The sequence below is a fragment of the Ceratotherium simum genome, chromosome 37, assembly GCF_057802395.1.
Source record: "Ceratotherium simum simum isolate JZ-2026a chromosome 37, ASM5780239v1, whole genome shotgun sequence".
Lineage (NCBI taxonomy): Eukaryota > Metazoa > Chordata > Mammalia > Perissodactyla > Rhinocerotidae > Ceratotherium > Ceratotherium simum.
In genome coordinates, this window is record NC_141936.1 from 12496841 (window position 1) to 12516293 (window position 19453).

At 37.0% G+C, this 19453-nt stretch overlaps 1 protein-coding gene across 1 annotated transcript in view; it reads left to right on the top strand.

Moving 5' to 3' along the window:
• SPHKAP (SPHK1 interactor, AKAP domain containing) overlaps positions 1-19453 on the top strand; it is a 171822-nt gene that overhangs the window by 52463 nt on the left and 99906 nt on the right. Inside the window, exon 3 of the mRNA XM_014785364.2 lies at positions 10389-10496. Within this exon, the coding sequence (XP_014640850.2) occupies positions 10389-10496 (108 nt within the window). The remainder of the gene's footprint in view (positions 1-10388; positions 10497-19453) is intronic.

Sequence of the window (19453 nt, forward strand, 5' to 3'; positions counted from 1 at the left end):
GTATTCCCTCCCACCCCTCTCCAGACTAAAGAGAGAGAATGAATTGCAGACGCAGTGCTAATCATTTCCTTCCCAACCTTCCCAACCAATGATGCCTTTGAGCTCATGCTTTCTAGGCTCTTTCGTCCTCCTTGATAATAGAGAATTGTTTTGTTCCAGGGCCTCAAAAGAACACCATTATTTTCCAATACTTTTCTAATAATCAATTACAAGATTTCTAAGTTGTAGTAGGTGTCACTATTATAACACAAGAATACTTCACATTCAACCAAACAGATAACCATATTACAAGATACGTTCTATGAATAATCAAACATTTTCATTCATGCTTTGGAAATAGTTTCTCCTTTTTGTCAAAGGAGGCTAAATACAGAAGAACTCAGGCAGTCAGCCAGTAGAATCATCATTAAAAGGAAAATGTTATCTTAACATTTAATTAAACCTTGTGAGAAACTGAGACTAAACTACTGAGTGTTCTATGCCAATTTTGCCAATTTTTTTTCTCCTACACCATGATTTTATCTCTAGTTTGTATCTTGTCTCTTCTTAGGAGTTCAGTGTGCTTTAAATAAGCATTACAATTTCACTGTGAAATAATGGAAAGGTCTTATATCCCAGAATGGAAAACAAGACTACAGAATTCTCGGGAAGTTTGCTAAGGCACAGATTAAATCAACATGAAATTCAGTAAAATTACACAAAATCTTCTGACTTCTGGTCCAGTGTGTGTGTGTGTGTGTGTGTGTGTGTGTGTGGTAGCTTTTTAAGCTATTATAAAAATTTAAGTTAGCAATTAAACATTATTTAAGCCGGTGATGAAACATTCCAAAATATAGTATAGTGAAAGATTTTTGTAGAATCTTGGAGTGCTTCAAGACGTTAGAGAATATCTGGCCCAGAGTGACAAGGGATTTCTTTTCACTGACAGATAAGAGTTCTTTCCCACCACTTCCCCTGCCACTCACTCTGTGCCCGCCATTATGGTCTCTTTGCTGTTCTTCAAATACAACAAGCACACTCCTGCTTTGAGCCTTTGTTTTTGCTGATGATCTCTGCCTGGGATGCTCTTTACTCAGGTGGCTGTGCGGCTGACACCTCACTTCATTCAGATCTCCGCTCATGGTCACTCTGAGAGAGGCCGGCCAGAAAATCCTTTCCAAAATAGCATCTCTTATTTCTTTATCTCTTTCTCTGGCTTTATTTATCTTCACAGTAGTTTCCATTATCTGACACTCTCTTTCTATATAAAATTTATACATATATAATTAATATATATATATAATTTTGATATAATTTGTCTGTCCTCTCCCACTAGAATGAGAACAAGACTGTGTTTGTTTTGTTGTTATTCTTGTTTTGGCACCACTGATTGCCCAGTTAAATACGCAGCACCTAGTAAAAACAGCAGGGACTCAATCAGTTGTTGAATGAATGAATGAGTGAATGAAAACTTAATATGGATGTTACTCTTCTCTTAGAAATGGCTTTGCAAAGTTAGCATCAAAGTTAGAGTCCGCTTAATGCTTTTGAGCATGGTTTGTGCCGATATGGAATCCAAACTAAAATTTTAATTTTAAAAGAGTCTTAAAAAGAAAAAAGTATCTTAAAATTAAAAGGTAAATAAACCATGATGAAATACCACTATGCACCTAGGACAATGACTGATATTAATTTGAAAGCAAAAACGGACACCACCAGGTACTGACAAGGATGTGAGGCAACTTGGACTCTCATACTTTGCTGGTGGGAATGGAAAATGGTAAATCCACTTTAGAAGACAGTTTATCAATTTCTTATAAAGTTCCCATACTATCTTGTAATCTCACTCCTGAGTACTCACCGAAGCAAAACAAAAGCCTGTAGGCATGTTTATAGCAGATTTATTCACGTTTACCAAAAACTAGAAACAACTCAAATAAATCTCAACTGGTAAAATGGATTTTTTAAAAAGAAAATCTGTGTATATCCATACAATGGGATACCACTCAGCAATGAAAGAAACTGGCTACTAATAAACAACAATACAGCTGAATCTCAAACATATTCTGCTAAGTGAAAGAAACAGGTCACAGAAGGCTACATACTGTATGATTCCATACACATGACATTCTAGAAAAGGCAAAATTTTAGGAATAGAAATCAAATAAATGGCTGCCGGGGGCTGGGACTTGGGAAGTATTTGATTACAAGGAGCAGAAGGAAGTTTGGGGGGTGATGGAACTGAATAGCTGTTCTATATCTTGATTGAGATGATGGTTATACAACTACGTGTGTTTTTCAAAACTCATAGAACTTGACACAGAAAAGGGTGAATTTTATAGGAATGTGATATCTCTATGAAGAAAATGTTACCTTCAGTAGAGATGTCATCATTATATTCCAATGCAAATAGGTGGTAATATCTGATGAGTAGTTGCCTTCACTCTTCCCTGCCTTCATTCTAATCAGCTCTTGGACATCTTTACCTCACTATGCAAATCTAATTGACCCACTCACATTACAGTCTTCTTGTGTCAGAAAAATTTAAGTGAGTTTCCCAGAAAGAGTCTAGAACAGTGGAGCCTGGAGATTCCTCTCTGCATGATGTGTATGACTCTTCCCATGGGCTTCTCTTACTCCATTTATTCTATAGCTCCCCTTGCTTCTTCTTTTCTCATCTCCAAAACACATTCGTGAAAATCTCATGTCACATTTTAAAGGTTTATTCTTTTGTATAGTGCTTCCAAATATTTTCCACATCATCACACACATTTTAAAAATAATATTTGTTTGGAATCCTTGCATAAGCAGCCGGCCAGGGGTATTTTCTCTGGAATGGCCATCCCAGGTTCTATCTAGCCTGCAGATAGCTGAGAGCATCAATGTTTCAATAGCTAGCACATCTTACTTCTCTGAGTCCACCTGTTTGAAGGGGAAGAATATATCTGTGCTTTTGAAGAAGAACGAATTTCTTGTTCTCATGACATTATTCAGTTAATTTTAAGCAGTATTCCATCATTAATCATGGTGCATGCATTACACAAATACAGTTTTTTGTGTGTGAAAATTCCCTGTCTTAAAAGCTTTGAGGCTACTTTACATCTTTATAATTACAATTATCAGTAAATGAAATGTGAGAATTTTTTGATTGTATAGGACTAGAAAATGGGGATCTTGCTCAACATTAAAATTCTTTGTCATTTTTCATAAAATCCTTGAGGGAAATAAAAGGCTTGCAGAAATATAAAATATCATTGTGTGCATAGATTTAACTTTTAAATTTTCCTTATATTGAATAAATCACATGACAAAAAATACTCACAACTTTTCTTTCTGAAACAAAATCATTGAAAAGGAAAATTATAAAGTTTATATTTCATCAAATATAAGAAGTTTTGGTGCCAAACAACAAACAGTTGCTCAGTACCAACTAAATGCCTGAAAATAAGTGTGGGCAATAAATTGAATAAGATACGTGTATATTCATAAATACTGATATCGTCTCATGAGAAAGAAAAGACATGCAAGCACATTCCAAAATTCCAAGGTAGACATATTATTTTCATTATGAAGATTTCACAGGAAGAGAAAACATTTGCTATGGGGAGAGAGCTCGCTTTCAATTAGATCTTGATGGTTGGGGAAGAACGTTGATGAAAGAAGTTCAGAGGGCATGTGGAAAGACATAGGTAAAACCATGTGCTTCATAAAGACTATGAGGGGGAGCTCTTTAGCAAACTGGTGGATTATACCAGATGGTATGTGCAGGGAAATAATTGGAGACAAAGCCTGGAAAACACCTAAATTGGGCATAGCGAAATATCCTAAACATTGGAGGTCTGCTAAATTAGGGTCTGGCTTGACTGCTAGGCCATAGCAATGAGCCCATAAAATTTTGGGTTTGCCAACAGCAAACATTGTCCTTTTTGTTTCCCAGGGCCTAGCCCAGGTTCTGATAGGACTAGAAAACAAAACACTAATGTTTATTGGATCAATTAATCTATTGAGTTTAAGATCTTGGGAGAGAATTATATCATGTCAGTAATATATTCATAATAATAACTATTATTTATTGAACACCTAAAATAATCAGATACTGTGTGCGTTTATTATTTCTAATGTCGACTAAAAATCCCTCATGGCAAGTGGTAACACTGCCCTCATTTTGTAGATGGGGAAACTGAGTCTCAAAGACATTAAGTGACTTGCCTTAGGTTGTACAGTTAATAATCAAAAAATTGGAATTTGAAACCAGGTTTGTCTTCAAAGCTTAGGCACTTATCCCTTATTCTGGTTTCAGTGAGCTCGGTGGATTTGGGAGGCAAGGGGCGAGGGAGAAGGGGGGAAGAGAGAGATAATTATATCATGAATTGTTAGGGCCCCTGTAGGTGCCTGGTCTCCCCTGACGGCCCTTCCCATGTATCATCCCCATCCCTCTATTCTCTGTCACTGCACCATGTTGAATTTTTTCATACTACCTTCCTTAATTTGTAATTCAATGTGTATTTCAATGTTCCTTTACTTATGTTTGGCTCCTATGCCAGATTTTAAGTTCCATAAATATGGAGACCAGTTCTGCATTATTCACTATTATATTACTCAGAGATTAGACCATGGTATGCACTCAAATGTTCAGTGAATTAAAGAAAAAAATAAACTTTTAAGAGCAGAATATAACACTAGAAATAGACAAAGAGTTGTCCCAGATGGCATAGACGTTTCAAGCCGGGGTGACTAGGAGAAGTGTTCTGCATTAACTGAAGTAGGGAAGTCAGGGCAAGAGGTTTCTTTTAGGAACTAGAATTGGGGAAGGAGAGGGTGTGGGTTTAGACACAGAGTCCAAAGTGACAGCAGGAGAGCCGAGAATAATAAATAACAGTTAGAAATGTGAAAGCCACGCTTTAGAGAAAGGTCAAAGTCATAACTGTAGATCAGTGAGTCATCCTTCCAGGTGGTAATTAATGCCCTGAGACTCAATGAGCTCCCCAGGGAAAATGATTGACGGGAATGGAAAGAGCAGCACTGAGGCCAGAACTAGAGGAAATACTCCAGTTAGGACTTCAGAGGAGGAGAAGCTAGTTAGAAAGAGAGACCTGTCCTCCCCATCTCCCCCAACGTTCCAGACAACTCAGACACATCTTTCAACACTCTGGTCAAGTGCACAGTCTCTTGCCACTACTCTTGCATGTAGAACCAACCACTCTGTCCTCAGTGATACCTGATCCGATTGCTGTTGATCAAAGCACCTGCCTTCTTTACCACGGTCCTGTGAGTACTTGTTCCCCCGTTAGAATTTAATTTCCAAAAGGGCAGCAGTCATTTTTGTTCATCTTAATATTCTCAATGTCAAACATTTAAAGAGCTCTATGAATCTTTGTTGACCAAATATTGACTGAAGGAGGAGATCAGAGAAGCAGGAGGAGAAAAATAAGAATTGTGCATCACAAATAATAAAGAGATATTGTCATATATTGTGCAAAGATCAAGAAAACGTTAAGAAGGGAAACATATTGTCTAAATTTTACAGCATTCTCATAATAATAGCTATCACGTATCCGTCGCCTGCTCTATTAAGAAGTTAGCCCCTTGCAAACATTTTCTTATTTGAGCCTTGGAGCAACTTTCTGAAGTGGCTTTAATTGTCCTTCTGCAACAGATGCAAAAACTAAGTCCCACGGAAGTTCAATGACTTGCCCAAGTTCACTCAGTAAGTGATGAGATGGGGTAGAATTTCAGTTCTGCCCCCAAACCTCTGTGACTAACCACAAGGTACTGTCTTCTCCAATCTAAATTACTTTTTTTTTTTTTAATTTTAAGGCATTGCTCAGCAATATCTAGGGCTGTGTCCAGGTTACTAAGAGTCTATTTCACCCTCCCCATTCCATATCAACGTTAAATTCCTGCAACTTGGTTCTCTCTATAAAAGGGAAAGTAACTGTAAATAGAACAAAAGGATCTTTCTTCATTTTTTAGGACAAATGTTAATGTTTAAATGTTAATTTTAAGCTAAAATATGTCTATTGTTTCAAACTTGTAAACACACGGCACGTACATTATTAGCTCTTCCTCTGAAAGAAGTGAACTTGCAACTAAAAATAGTGATAAATCAATGAACCATTGAGAGCCTGGTGAGTTTCTCTCTTTTCCCTACCTCAGAAAGTGACTCTCTCAGCAGGGGGACTATATTCATAAATTCAAAATCATTAAATTCTCAAACACATATTCTTTCCAGCATTCCTCTTTTTGTAATGGTTTGTCTAAACCATTAAACCAAAAGCTGTTCACGGGTTAAAATTGCTTAATATATGATGCTAAGTGGTTTATTGAAGCCTGCATTTTTATTCTCTTCGCTTATTTGGCTCTTAATATATTTAGGAAAAGGAGAGGCAGAAGAAGTGAAAGGAAGAGGGAAGGGGAGAATTATATGATGTTCTGTGTAGAAGGGGCCTTCAGATCACGTGATCTAATTGTTTACAAAGGGCAAACTGAGGCTGGGAGCTAGTAGGGGACAAGAGCTCACAGACAGTAGGGTCAAGACTAGGACTTAACCTCCCAACACCCAGACCAGGGCCCTGAGGGAGAGATGGATAAATGCACAGACCAGGATTCAGTAGAAGCCGAGGATGCAAAATTATGTAATTTTACCACCTTGCAATACAGCACTACCTGATGGGGGCTTTGGGCTCAGAAAGCCTGGCTCATATCCTAGTTCTCCACTAATGAGACAAATTATTGATCCCTCTAAGACTGGGCAAAGAGAATAATAATTTTTAGGATAGCTAATGTTTATTGAGTGCTTGCTATGTGCCAAGCACTGTTTTAAGCACATTACACATATTAGCCCTTAAATTCTACCTCATAAGTCTAGAGGTTTAATTCAGATAATATATATTAGGGGCTTAGCCCAGAGAGTTCTCAATAAATCTAGCATTATTTGATCAATAACTAAAGAATACAAGTATTAAATAATTAATAATCACTAAATATTAATGAAATGTATAGAAAATTTTATTTTAATTATTGCTATAATTGGATGAACTGTTTCTTTAATTATGATAAATAAAATTCAAACTTTAAGGTTACATAGTGAATGAATATTCTCCCCAAAAAATGCTCTCTTCAAAATGTTTCTCCTTAGGCATTAAAAGATTTAAGTTTCATTTTAAATTCCACTTCCTTACTCTGCCATTTCTGTTTTCTTTAAAGCAAAGATAAGAAGACACTCCGTATCCCAGGGACATGGCATAGCCAAGTGGGAAGTTTTTCTAGCATTTTCCACTGAGTGAGCAGGACCATAAAGCTGTTGACTTTTTCTTCACTCCTAGGATAGGACAGGGCAAGGTCTTTGCATATTTTTAGTTGTCATTTATTTAAATAATAGGTGCAAAAAATACCCTTAAAGTAGAAAACTCAACAAGTTAATCTTTCTGTGCTCATTTCCCCGTGTTAGAGAAGTTAAATGCAGGAGAAATCTGACAGGCGGACAGCAACTCCCTCAATCAGCCTCGTAATGAGACAGCCTCTTTCACAGCTGTGGGAATCTCACAGTGTGAAGGGTCAGGCTGATGCTTTTTGATGCCTCCATCTCTGCCTCTCTGTGTTTCGCCAGGAAAACATGCCAAACCAGCCCTTCACTTTCTGAAAGACCCAAGTGAATTGTGTCTGAACTCTCTCCCCATCTAAGGCTGACCTAGGACAGGAATAATTCATATGCTCTGATAAATGACAATTGCTTTCTTCTGTTGACATATTTTGTTGCAACCATGGTATGATATGCCTTGAATATATTAGAATGTAGAAGAGGTCCAGGGCCTAATTTTTGAGGAGTGAGCTTTGAAATGGCTAAGAAGTGATTCTAGTCAGAGGATTTATTAAACTGCATTGTAAAATATTATTCACTGGTATGTTCATTGATGCCTCCATTTTAAATCTCTAGTGTTTTTATGATGCAGAATGAATGAAGACTTTGTTTTATTTATGGGTGTTCCAAATTCTAAAGATCACAGAAAGACAAGGAGCAAAAGCATAATGACAACAGTTGGTTTTAATGTTAACTCAAATAGATGTAAAAAGATGCTTTCCTCTGAGAAATTAAAATACTGATAATACTTGCCAAGTGGATTAATTCAAGTATTATAGTTTACATCGCAAAAAGCTTTTTCTCCATAAAGAAAAATGTCACCTTAGAATTTCACTAATGAAAAACTAACTTTAATATGGAAGTCCATAAGAAAATGTAGTTATAGTTACAAAAATTAAATACACATAACTTTTCAGAAACACACCCCCAGTCAGACCTTTTGTTTGGCTTATGGAAAGCAGCGTTGTTAAATGATTTCACTCACAGGCCTTGTGTCTTCCAAACCAAGTCCAAAGTCAAGCTCTGAGCAACTTGGGGCAGAAACTCAAATCTCTCTGAACCTCAAGGTCTTCATCTCCAAAATGACAATTTCTGTGAAGATCTCTATCTTTCAAATGAGTCCTACCTTATAGCATTGCAACGAGGGTTAAATTAAAAAGTAAAAAAAAGTAAATATATGAAAATTTTAGCACATTTCGCAGTACATTCTAAGCATGCAAAAAATAGTAGCTGTGAGCCAGCCCTGATGGCCTAGCGGTTAAAGTTCAGCACGCTCCGCTTTGGCGGCCAGGGGTTCAGTTCCTGGGCACAGAACTACACCACTTGTCTGTCAGTAGCCATGCTGTGGCAGCAGCTCACATAGAAGAACCAGAGGGATTTACAACCAAAAGGAAAAAAGAGAGGAAGATTGGCAACAGACGTTAGCTCAGAGTGAATCTTTCCCAGCGGGAAAAAAAAAAGAGTTTCAAAAAAAATAGTAGCTTTAACTATTAATGCTACTACATGCAGAACTAAAATTCCACCTTAGATCAGAATATTTGCTAAAGAAAATTTGTCTTCACACATCTGAAATGCTTTCAGTCCACTAATTTCAGGCAAAGGCATCCAATTTCTATTTTACTTTGTAGTTCATTTCGAATAGTAACAAGGAAAACCATGTATTGAGAGGATCCTACCATCTGTGTGCCTCAATGTTTGACATGTATCATCTCACTGAATACCCCAATGATCCCACCGGGTGAGTCTGATTATCTCCATTCACAGGTGTAGAGACTGACACTCAGAATTTAAGTCAGTTGCCCAAGGACTTCCTGCTACTAATGATCAAGTTAGAATTTCAATGCAATGAGATCACTAATGCCCATGCTCTTAACTCTTTTCTATGCTGGTAATGAAAGAGAATTGCAGTGGGAGCAGAAAGAATGATGAAAATTTGTCATCTCTATGTAATAATAAACATTGAGTGGGAAAAGATATAAAAGTAATAATATGACTCAGCGAAAACAAAAATGATATAGAAAAATGTGTCGGATTTTTATTTGGTTAACTCAATATTCATAGACAAAAATTAATGTATTTTCACCTTTATAGAATAAAAGAAGACAATCTTTCATTGTGCAAGTGAAATGTAATTGAAGCGTCGTTCTATTTTTGTGGCATTAACTCAACTGATTAAATATGTTATATTGCTTAAGTCAAGGTAGAAGTCAAGTATTAGCAGACATGTACCCTAATAAAGTAGAGGGTGCTGGGAGAGCATTGGTAATCTTATATAAAATGAGAAAAATCGTATACAATATTTAGGTAGTGTTAAGACGTATTAGAAGTTGAGTCACCTGGTTGTCTATGAGATTGCATCTTCAAAATGTTTTGGCTCAGAAATATGATTGTTCTTCCTTGCTTTAAAACTTAAGCCCAGAAACAAGGCATTTGTAAATCATGTTTGGTTTTGTTAATTCATGTATTCAAATTCATTTTGCTTTACCATACTGTTTCTACGTGGAAAACGATTATTGTAATGCACTTTATTTATTCCTAATAATTTTTAAGCTTAACATAGTACCTAGATGTTCTAGAAGAATAGTACCCTGTTTCACAGATATGTTAGCAAAGTTGAAGAACTGAAGAATCACTATTTCAGTAGAAATTACACCAAAAGGAAAAACACTACATTTTTTAAAATAGAAAAGAGTAGAGTGTGAAAAAACTCTAACACTAAAGTGAAGTTTTGTCTCCATTGCCAATTGAAGCATATCCCAAAAAATCATTTGACTGCAAATTATGCAAAAGTCGCACATACATTGAAGTTCGCAGATGTTGGATTTGATGAGAGAAGAAACATCAGTATTAACATCAATGTATGCCTTTAAAGCCAATTCCTGGTTGAATATTTTACACTTTCTAGAGGTACTATTATCCTGCAAGTTTTTTCTCGTATCCAGATGCTCTGAGGAAAAGAAAACACCTACGGTTTCTTCAGAAAGGAGGTGCTTGTTTAAATAGAAAACCTTGCCGAATAGCACTGAGAAGTTTTTCTCGGTTCCCTCAGGTTCTTCGCAGCAATAGCTTGCTGGAGTCCACAGACTACTGGCTGCAGAATCAGAGGACGCCCTGCCAAATTGGTTTTGTGGAAGACAAATCTGAAAATTGCGCTTCTGTAAGTAAACACCACTCTCAGGATATTGTGTGATAAAGCAGGGAATTGGGCACATGTGCTCATGCTAAGGATGGAAGTTTTATACTTCGTTAAATACAAGGTGGAGAAAGTATTCTTTTGAAAATACATAACTGGTTTATACAGACTGTTAACAAAATAAATGCAGAGGTCATGTTTCTACTCCGATTTTGCTCATTTCAACAGGTAAATTAATTGATCATTTCTCTGTAAAGGAAAAATGATGTTTATATTTTCAAAACTGACTGAGAAAAAAGATTCAGAAATAGTATTATATGCTGAGAAATAACAGACCATTCAAGAACTCTCTTGGGTTCTTTTCAATATATTTTATAATTCTTGCTAGTGATTTTCCAACATGAAAATTGTGTACAAATTATTTTTTACCATTCTTAGAAGTTATAGTCATTATTTGAAAACCTTTTCAACCTAAGACATATACAGACATGCATTTTAATATACTGGAGCTGGGCTTTACATACAAATCCTTCCTTTTTAAGAGAAAAGATGTTCTTATAGATAAATATAACTCTTATGGCTTAGAATGTGAGTACGTATTGTTGGTGTGAAATATGCTCCTTCATATATGTTCTACAAAGCTACATGTGTAATTGAAATCACCTCTCTCTTGTGAGGTCATGATTACAGAGATTGGGAGAGAATATTTCCAAAGAGGAGAGAAATGTAGTTCTCATGAATAAATTGAGGGTATCAGCTCTCAGCTATTCCTGGACTTAAGTTGCATGCCAGCATTTCTGTTAAAAGGAAAAAAACGGAAGCTGAAAATGGGATGGAGAAGCTTTTTATATATAATGAGCAGTTCTACCAGAACTGGCAGACAGAGGATGTAGAACACTCCACACTGCAGAGTCTCATAGCACAAAGAAAGCAGAGTCCATTCAACAGAGTGAATTCAATCTCCTTGTTTAGGCAAATGATGTTGATTCTGCTACTTTCGGGCTCTGATCCCTTGTCCAGAAAGCTAGTTGCTAGCTAAAAAATCTTTGGGGAAAACAGAAAGGATTAAGCGGCAAGTAATTTAATAATTATACCTTCTTTGCAAATTCAATTCTAAGATGAGCTGGAAAATGCAAGCATTTGCTGACCCACATCTCTAATTACTCAGCTATAAATTGTAAACGGGAGAGAAGTGGAGAGTACAAGCTCTCAGCGGCTACACGTTGGTCAAAGTTGTTATCCGAGCAGCTCCTGTATTAACAAGTTTCCCACTTGGAGAAGACACAAAAGTTGGGGCATTAAAAACTGTAGTGAAGGGCAAAGAGATCTCTAAACTTTATGTTTTTGGAGTCTGGATTACAGATCTACAATTAGAAATGCTACATTTATCGCCAAATTTAAGGTTACCATTGGATCTTCCTAAGTGTAAGGGAACTCTCCTCCCATCCCCCACCAATCTCAATGGACTCAAATTTGGACTTAAAACTATATGACTTCCTTTCTTAATTCCTTGTCCTGTTATAGTGTCAGATGACGTCAGTGACTTTGAGCTGATTCATCCTGCCTTTATCGTTCCTTCTATTCTTTCCAAACGGGGAAAAATCTAAATACAAATAAAAGGCATATTGGAAGATTTGTTTTCCTACAACAGTTTATAGTAATTGAAACCAGCAAATGTTAAAAATTGTGCATGACTCTAAACCTAAAAGAAATTTCAAGGTGCCTATGAAAAACTAGCCCTAATCTCTCAAAAATATCCTCTAGTCACTTCTTCTTAATTTCCAAATTCTCTCTCTTTTTCTGGCTTGGCACAGATTTCTAGGGTGGGTAGAAGAAAGTCCAGAGTTGGACATTGCTGAGGGGAAACTGTTATCTAGAGGAGAAACTGAGGTGAACTAAAGAGATGGCTAACCAGGACAAGGACCTCTTGATCAAGAGAGCCACACAGAAAGAGGAGCCAAAATGGTCAAGGAAAAAGTGCTTAATTCCTTATCTAAACAAATTCTCCACATCAGCACAAAATCAAAGTGTAATTTAAAGAGGAAAAAAGACTGTATTTTAAAATAATAATTACATTAAAATTTAATTTTAAAAAATTAGCTTAACAAAATCATTCCAACCTAAATCTATTGACAAATAATCACAACAGAATCTGAGGAACCTGTCGCAATGTTGTCCCATAATTTACTGCTTTGTGCTCTGTTCATAACTCTTGGGGACCCTCTCGATGTTAGTCATTGCTTCTTTACCTCATTTCTTCCTGACCAAAATTAGTAACCAATTTTCATATCCAATTCTGATTGCCTTGGTATCCATTGTACTGAACGCCAAGTATCTAGATTTGCAGTTTCTTAGAACTAAGTGCCTCGTTGTACCAATGTTTTCTGACTTCAAGATGTCCACCCAAAAATTTTATGGAGGGGCCAGCCCCATGGCCTAGTAGTAAGTTCCCACTCTCCACTTTGGCGGCCGGGGTTCCTGGGTTCAGATCCCGGGCACGGACCTACATACAAAATAGGCTGTGATGGTGTCCTACATACAAAATAGAAGAAGATTGGTACAGATGTTAGCTCAGGGCCAATCTTTCTCAAAAAAAATTTTTTTTATGAAGAGATAATGTCAGGCTTGGAAAACCTTGAGGATATTGTGTGCATGCATCAGCATGACTGTTTGTTCTCAAGCATCAAACAAGGAGTTTTAGTCATTATTTCATTAGGGAACTGCATTCATTTCACAGCTAAAATGAGAAGTCTTAATGAAGAGCAGTTTGAAGTAGTCAGAAATATGATAGGCACGCCAAAAAGGAATTGCTAGCCAGGAAGTCTGGTTCAGAAGCCCCCTGAAAGTTACCCTTAAAGGTTGTTCAAAGGTATCAAATGTGAAAATTGTGCTTATATTTTTCTAAATAGAGTTCTCCTATCAAAATATATAATTTATTTTCTTTTTGATTTGCCATTCTGAAAAAATGTCATATACTGACTTTCAGAGTGTTTTTTTTTTTTAACCTGGTTACTTAAAAGAAGGGAAATGTGGAGAAGGTTAATGGACTTGGAAGCCAATCTCCCATCCCAACAGCTGAGACATTATCTTAAAAGAGATCCATAACACAAGTGGTAGGAATTGGACTTTTCAGTACTTTTAACTTTTTTTTTTTTAATTAAAAGCTAATTTAGTCACTTTTTAATCTGCTATTACTCTTTGCTATTTACTGGAATTTAATTTTTGATTTTTCAGGAACCACCTTTTGGTTTAATGCTCCGTTAAAATTACCTTGACAATTCACATTATTTCTATTCATAGTTACTGTCAGACTCTTTCCTTACTGATCATTTTAAGACTCTTGTCTATCGCCCTGCAAATAAATTATATCCTCTAGCATGCATTTTAACTGACGAATTACGGTATTTGGAAATGTGTTACATTTGCCTTAAATTTGTAAATAAATGAATCAAGTTCTCAAGCAGCCTTCAACATCCACACATGATGTTGCAAAACTACAGTGGGTCTTTGAGGCAAATGCAACTCAGCGGGAACAGTGACAAAATGATATGTCATATGACTGATTTTTATTTTATGTTATTTCTCCAAATATATCTATACCAGTCTATTCTGAAACCTAAAAAAAAAAAGTTAAGGAAGAGATAAACACCCCACTTGATAAGTTGGTCTATGGATGAATCTAGACTCACATGATCAAGGAAATATATAATTACAGAACTGTGAGGGGGCATTTTACATTATCTAGTCCAGATATTGACTAAGTTTTCAAGCAATTTTTAATTTTTTTCCTTAAAAAATCAAGTTTGGGAACTTATTTTTTTGAATCTTTAATTTTACACTTACAGAAAAATTGCAAGAAGAGTGCAAGGAATTCCCAGATTCCCCAAATGCTAACATTTCACTACATTTGCTTTATACTCCTTTCCTCTGTGTGTGTATATTCGTCTGCGTGTAAATATACACATACGATTTTTTCCTAAAAACTGAGTCGCAGACATGATGCCCCTTTATTCCTACATACTTCAGTGTGGAATGTAAATACTTAAAACCAGGATTGAACTCACATCTGCAGAAACCCTTCTTCGGGCTACTAATTCAGTACCCACTGCACAGTGATAGTCTTTAAATACTTATTCAACAACTTTTTTGTGTGTGTGAGGAAGATTAGCCCTGAGCTAACATCGTTGCCAACCCTCCTGCTTTTGCTGAGGAAGATGGGCCCTGGGCTAACATCCATGCCCATCTTCCTCTGCCCTATATGCAGGACGCCTGCTACAGCATGGCTTAACGTTGGTCTGCACCCAGGATCCAAACCTGCGCACCCTGGGCCACCAAAGCAGAGCATGCGAATTTAACCACTATGCCACCAGGCCGGCCCCTTATTCAACAATTTTTAAGAGGAAGCTAAATGCTGCCCATATGAAAGTGAAAAATCAAATGCTGATGATAGAAGTCAGCCAGATGGGCAAAAGAAAGCCTTGTATTTAAGTGGACCCACTCAGCTTGGGAGGCATTGAAGCAACCATCAGGGTTACTTGAGCATGTAGCCTCCTAGGGAGGAGGGGGCAGAGGAAGCTCTCAGCCCCTACCCCTGGCAGGTTATTTCTACCAGCTTCATCCAGTATTGTTTTTCAGGGGAGAAGTTCAGATAAGTTCTATTTCTTCTATCTTGATATATTTCCAGGGGCTTTATTATCCCCGCCCCATTCCCTTCTGGACAAACCTTAGGTTTGTCCAGAAGGGAACAACTTTGGAGGCTTGCTTCTTAGATAAAACAGATAAAGCAAGGCTCTGGGGGCAGTAGAACAGGGTGCCCACAACCTGGTCTGTGTGGCCTCACCTCGCCCTGGGCTGTAGCCCCTGCCACACCTTGGGAAATCCAAGCATCTGGAGAAAATCTTCTGACTCTTGGTCAAATGAAATTTTCACTAAACCTTACCAAGCCGCTAGAAGCCAGTAAATTAGAAAGAACACTTTGTTGGGAAGCATGACACTGAGGGCTAGTGGAGAAAAGCGTCATCCACCAAAGCAACTAGGTGGCCCTACATCCGTGAGGGTCATGTGTAGGAAACAGAAACCTAGAAGAGTGATAAATAAAACTGAGAAGAGATTTTGGTAAACAATGACTGATAAACCTAAAGTGTGGGACCAAATAATACAGTAGTAATTTGAGTATAGGCCTTAGACCTAGTCCATACATTTATCAATGTCTTGGATCCTGAAACTATTAAAGAGAAGGTTTTTACAAGTTTATTTTGATCGAAAATTGAGTCCAAATTTTATCTCAAATGTTGTAGGTAAATACTACATATAAAAATTAAGATCATTGACTTTTTCTTACTGGTTAAAGGAATTACAATGTATAGCTAAGTGTTAGGTAAGTGGAATGAGCTTCTAATAATTCATAATATGAAAAGGAATTAAGAGGGAAATAAAGGTGATTATTTACATGACTATTTAAGCTTGATGTGACTGCAGAAACCAATTTTAAAATATTTACACTTCAGTAAACAAGAGGAACAAAATGAAAAGCCAAATATCAACTGCATTTAAAAATATATATATACAGATATACATAGGCAACATATTTGACAGTTTCAGTGTTAATCTCGATACATAAAGAGCTGCCACAATTCAATATGAAAAAATGAAAATCCGAATAACAAAGTTGGAAAAAGCCAAACATAAGAAATTCACAAAACAAGAAATAAAATTGTTAGTATACACATGAAAAAAAATCAATGTCTCTGAAAATCAGAAAGTTGCAACTATAACTATTATATAACTTTTTCCTAATAAACTGCTCGGGATTTTTAAAAATTATTACACTCCATGTTGATATAAGCAGAGCAAATAGGACACTCAGCAACTGACATTGGGAGTGTAAATTAATAAAATTAGTATAATCTTTCTGGAAGAAAACTTTGTGATATGTACTATGTAAAACACTTTAAATGTTCATGCCTGTTGATCCAACTCTAGAAATATATTCTAAAGAAGTGGCCGGAATTACATGCAGACTGGTGTAAAATATGGTTGATGTGCCTAAGGCAACATAGTGGACTGATTTAGAACATGGGTTCTAGAGTCAGGCTGCTTTGGTTTGAATCCCAGCTCCTCTTTCTAACTATGGCATCTTGACCAAGTTATTTAGTCTCTCGCTGCCTCAGGTTCCTCATCTGCAAAATAGAGATGATAATTGCATTTGTTTCGTGGATTGTAAGGATTAAATGCATTAACATTTCTGAAGTGCTAGAACAGTGCCTGCACATAATAAGCACTATATAAATATTCAATAAAATTAACAGATTGTGATGGCAAAGATGAGAAAGATCATGCATGTCCCACAGTACAAGAATGGTAAATAATCTTTGGACATCTACACCATAAAGACTTATGCATCCTTTACATACAAAGGTTTGCAAAAAATATTTAAGCACACAGAAATAAAGGCTCACAATGTAATTATACATAAAAATTAGGCTTCAAAATTGGACATAATATATATTAAACAGGACATGTTAATGGATTGAATGAAGGAAAGAGAGAAATCGGGAATAACTTTTATGATTTTGGCTTGAGCTCCTAGGTGGATGGAAGTTTCATTTGCTGTGATAGGGAAGACTGAAAGAGAGAGAAACAAGTTGGAGGTGGGAGGAGGATGAGGATGGTGGATGTCTTTTAGTCATCCAAGTGGAAATGTCACATTGGTGGTTGGATGTACGGTTGGAGTTGTTGGCAAGATCAGGGTGAGAGATAAGAGATTTGAAGGTCTTCGGGGTGACCCTCAGAGAGTAGAGATGAGCCAAAACAGGCAGAGTATCTAGATAGAGACAGGGGCTTGCAACTGAGCGCCGGGGCATTCTGATAATAAGTGCTTATACAGTGGTCATGTCCCAGGGTCCCCCCAAAAGCAAGACATTATTATTTAAGCATGTAAGCCAGAGTTTCAAATACATAATGAGGTATTTCATGTATCCTGATATTTTTTGCCACTAAAAATACAGTGGATGAATAAATCTGAGTGTACTTTCAAACCTTGGTGTTTGTACCGTTTCTCAATTGTTTTTTTTAAATTCATTTTGACAGAAGAATACATTACTAAAATAGCTCAGAATAGCTTTGAGTTTCAAATTTCATACAATTCCTGCAATTATAGCAATTTTCCTCTGAGTGGAAAGCCTATCAATCAAGAAAAACCAACAACAATAAACAATGTCTCTCATTAAAATACCTTTAAGCTTCAAAGATATTAACTACATAATTTCTATTTCTCTTTAGTAGAATCATTTGTTTGGTTTAACATGTCTTTCTTAATCAGTTCTTCCAAAGTCCCAGGAAAACTAGTTTGAAGGAATAACAATATTATTTTACGACTTAGGGCCTTAAATTTCAAAATGAATAAATAAATAGAAAAATAAGAAATAAAAAAGTGGGCCTGGCTGATGACCACCACAGAATGTCTGGTGTTTAGTTCCAAGCCTATGGAATATTATTTCTCTCTTTTCTAACAATTAAGAGAAGCTTACCCTAAAGGTTTAGTAGGAAATGAGAAAGTGCTAAAAGCATAATTTCTGCTCCTCCATACTTGGATATTACACTCTTTTTAAGAACCGGAGACAGCCCTCACTTTATATTCTAGACAGTACCCGGCACATAGTGTCTGTTATGTTGGCGGAATTTAATTGGATTATCCGGAGGCATTCAGTGTACTTGCCAGAAGCATCTGAAATGGCTGAAAGGGGTGAAGGGAATTTTCCTCCCTGCTAAGTTATGCCTCGGGTGTGGTTTAATATAATCATTAAGCAGACAGCCTAAGTCAGCTGTGGCTCAGGTAGTTTTACCAGGCACCCAGGGATGAATTCTTCTAAAGCGGGGTCTCTCATCCTTGGCGCTATTGTTGCATTGGGCTGGACAATTCATTGTTGTGGGAGGATTTCCTGTGCATTATAGGATTCTTACCAGCATCCCTGGCCTCTATCCACTAGATGCCAGTAACACCCACTCCCCACCAAAAAATGTCTCCAGACATTGCCAATATTCTCTGGCCAGGCGTGGTGGGTATGGGGCACAATCACACCCAGTTGCAACTGTTGCTCTAAAGTTTCTCAAACTTTAACCTTTAGTTACCCCCGATGTATTTCCTATTCATGTGTTTCAACCTGAGCTGCACCTCACCCCTGTATAGACATGGAAGGAAAACACAGCCTCCACTTCTCCCAAATGGTCCCGGTCCACCTGTTGCTTTCATCAAAGACCATACGCGCTAGGAAGAAGGACAGAAAATGAACGTTGGTGAGACAGTTAAAACCAGCTCAGGATACCCGTCTGTAGGTCAAGATCAATTAGTTTACGGCCGTTGCCTCTACCACCAAATAGAATCCCGTACCACTGGAAGATCCCGAGCAACCAATTTCTAGATTGAGATATATTACATTTATTTATGCCAGTTTTTTCTTTTATCAAATAGAATGCAATTACATAACAGATCATTCGAAAGCAATCAGAAAGAAAATCACCCTAATCCTGCTACCTAATGGGTCTACTCTTGGCACCCAGGTTATTTCCTTACCTACTTTCCCCCACAAGCTAGAAAGAGCAGGCATGTCAACTCACCTTGACTCCAAATGGGAATTTGTGCCCTAGGTTGAAGATCTTCTAATTTTTCAAGAGAAGTCAGAAATCTAGTTTGCTACATGAAATCTGATTTCTAAATGTTGGCCAGTAATAAATTTTCTTTCAACATTGTGTAAGGAAAACAGAGCACATCTATGGGATGGAACCAGCTGACGGGTCTCCAGTTTCTGACATCTGTCATTTCATCTGTACCCACCTGGCCTCATTCTTGTTACCTGCCAATTTCTATTTGCATTTGGACTTAAGCCCTCTGTCACTAATCAATCCCTCAAATGCTTTCCAGCTCAAAAATTCTCTGGGTCTAGGACCTAGTACATTACCAGAACTCCCCTTTCTGGTGACCT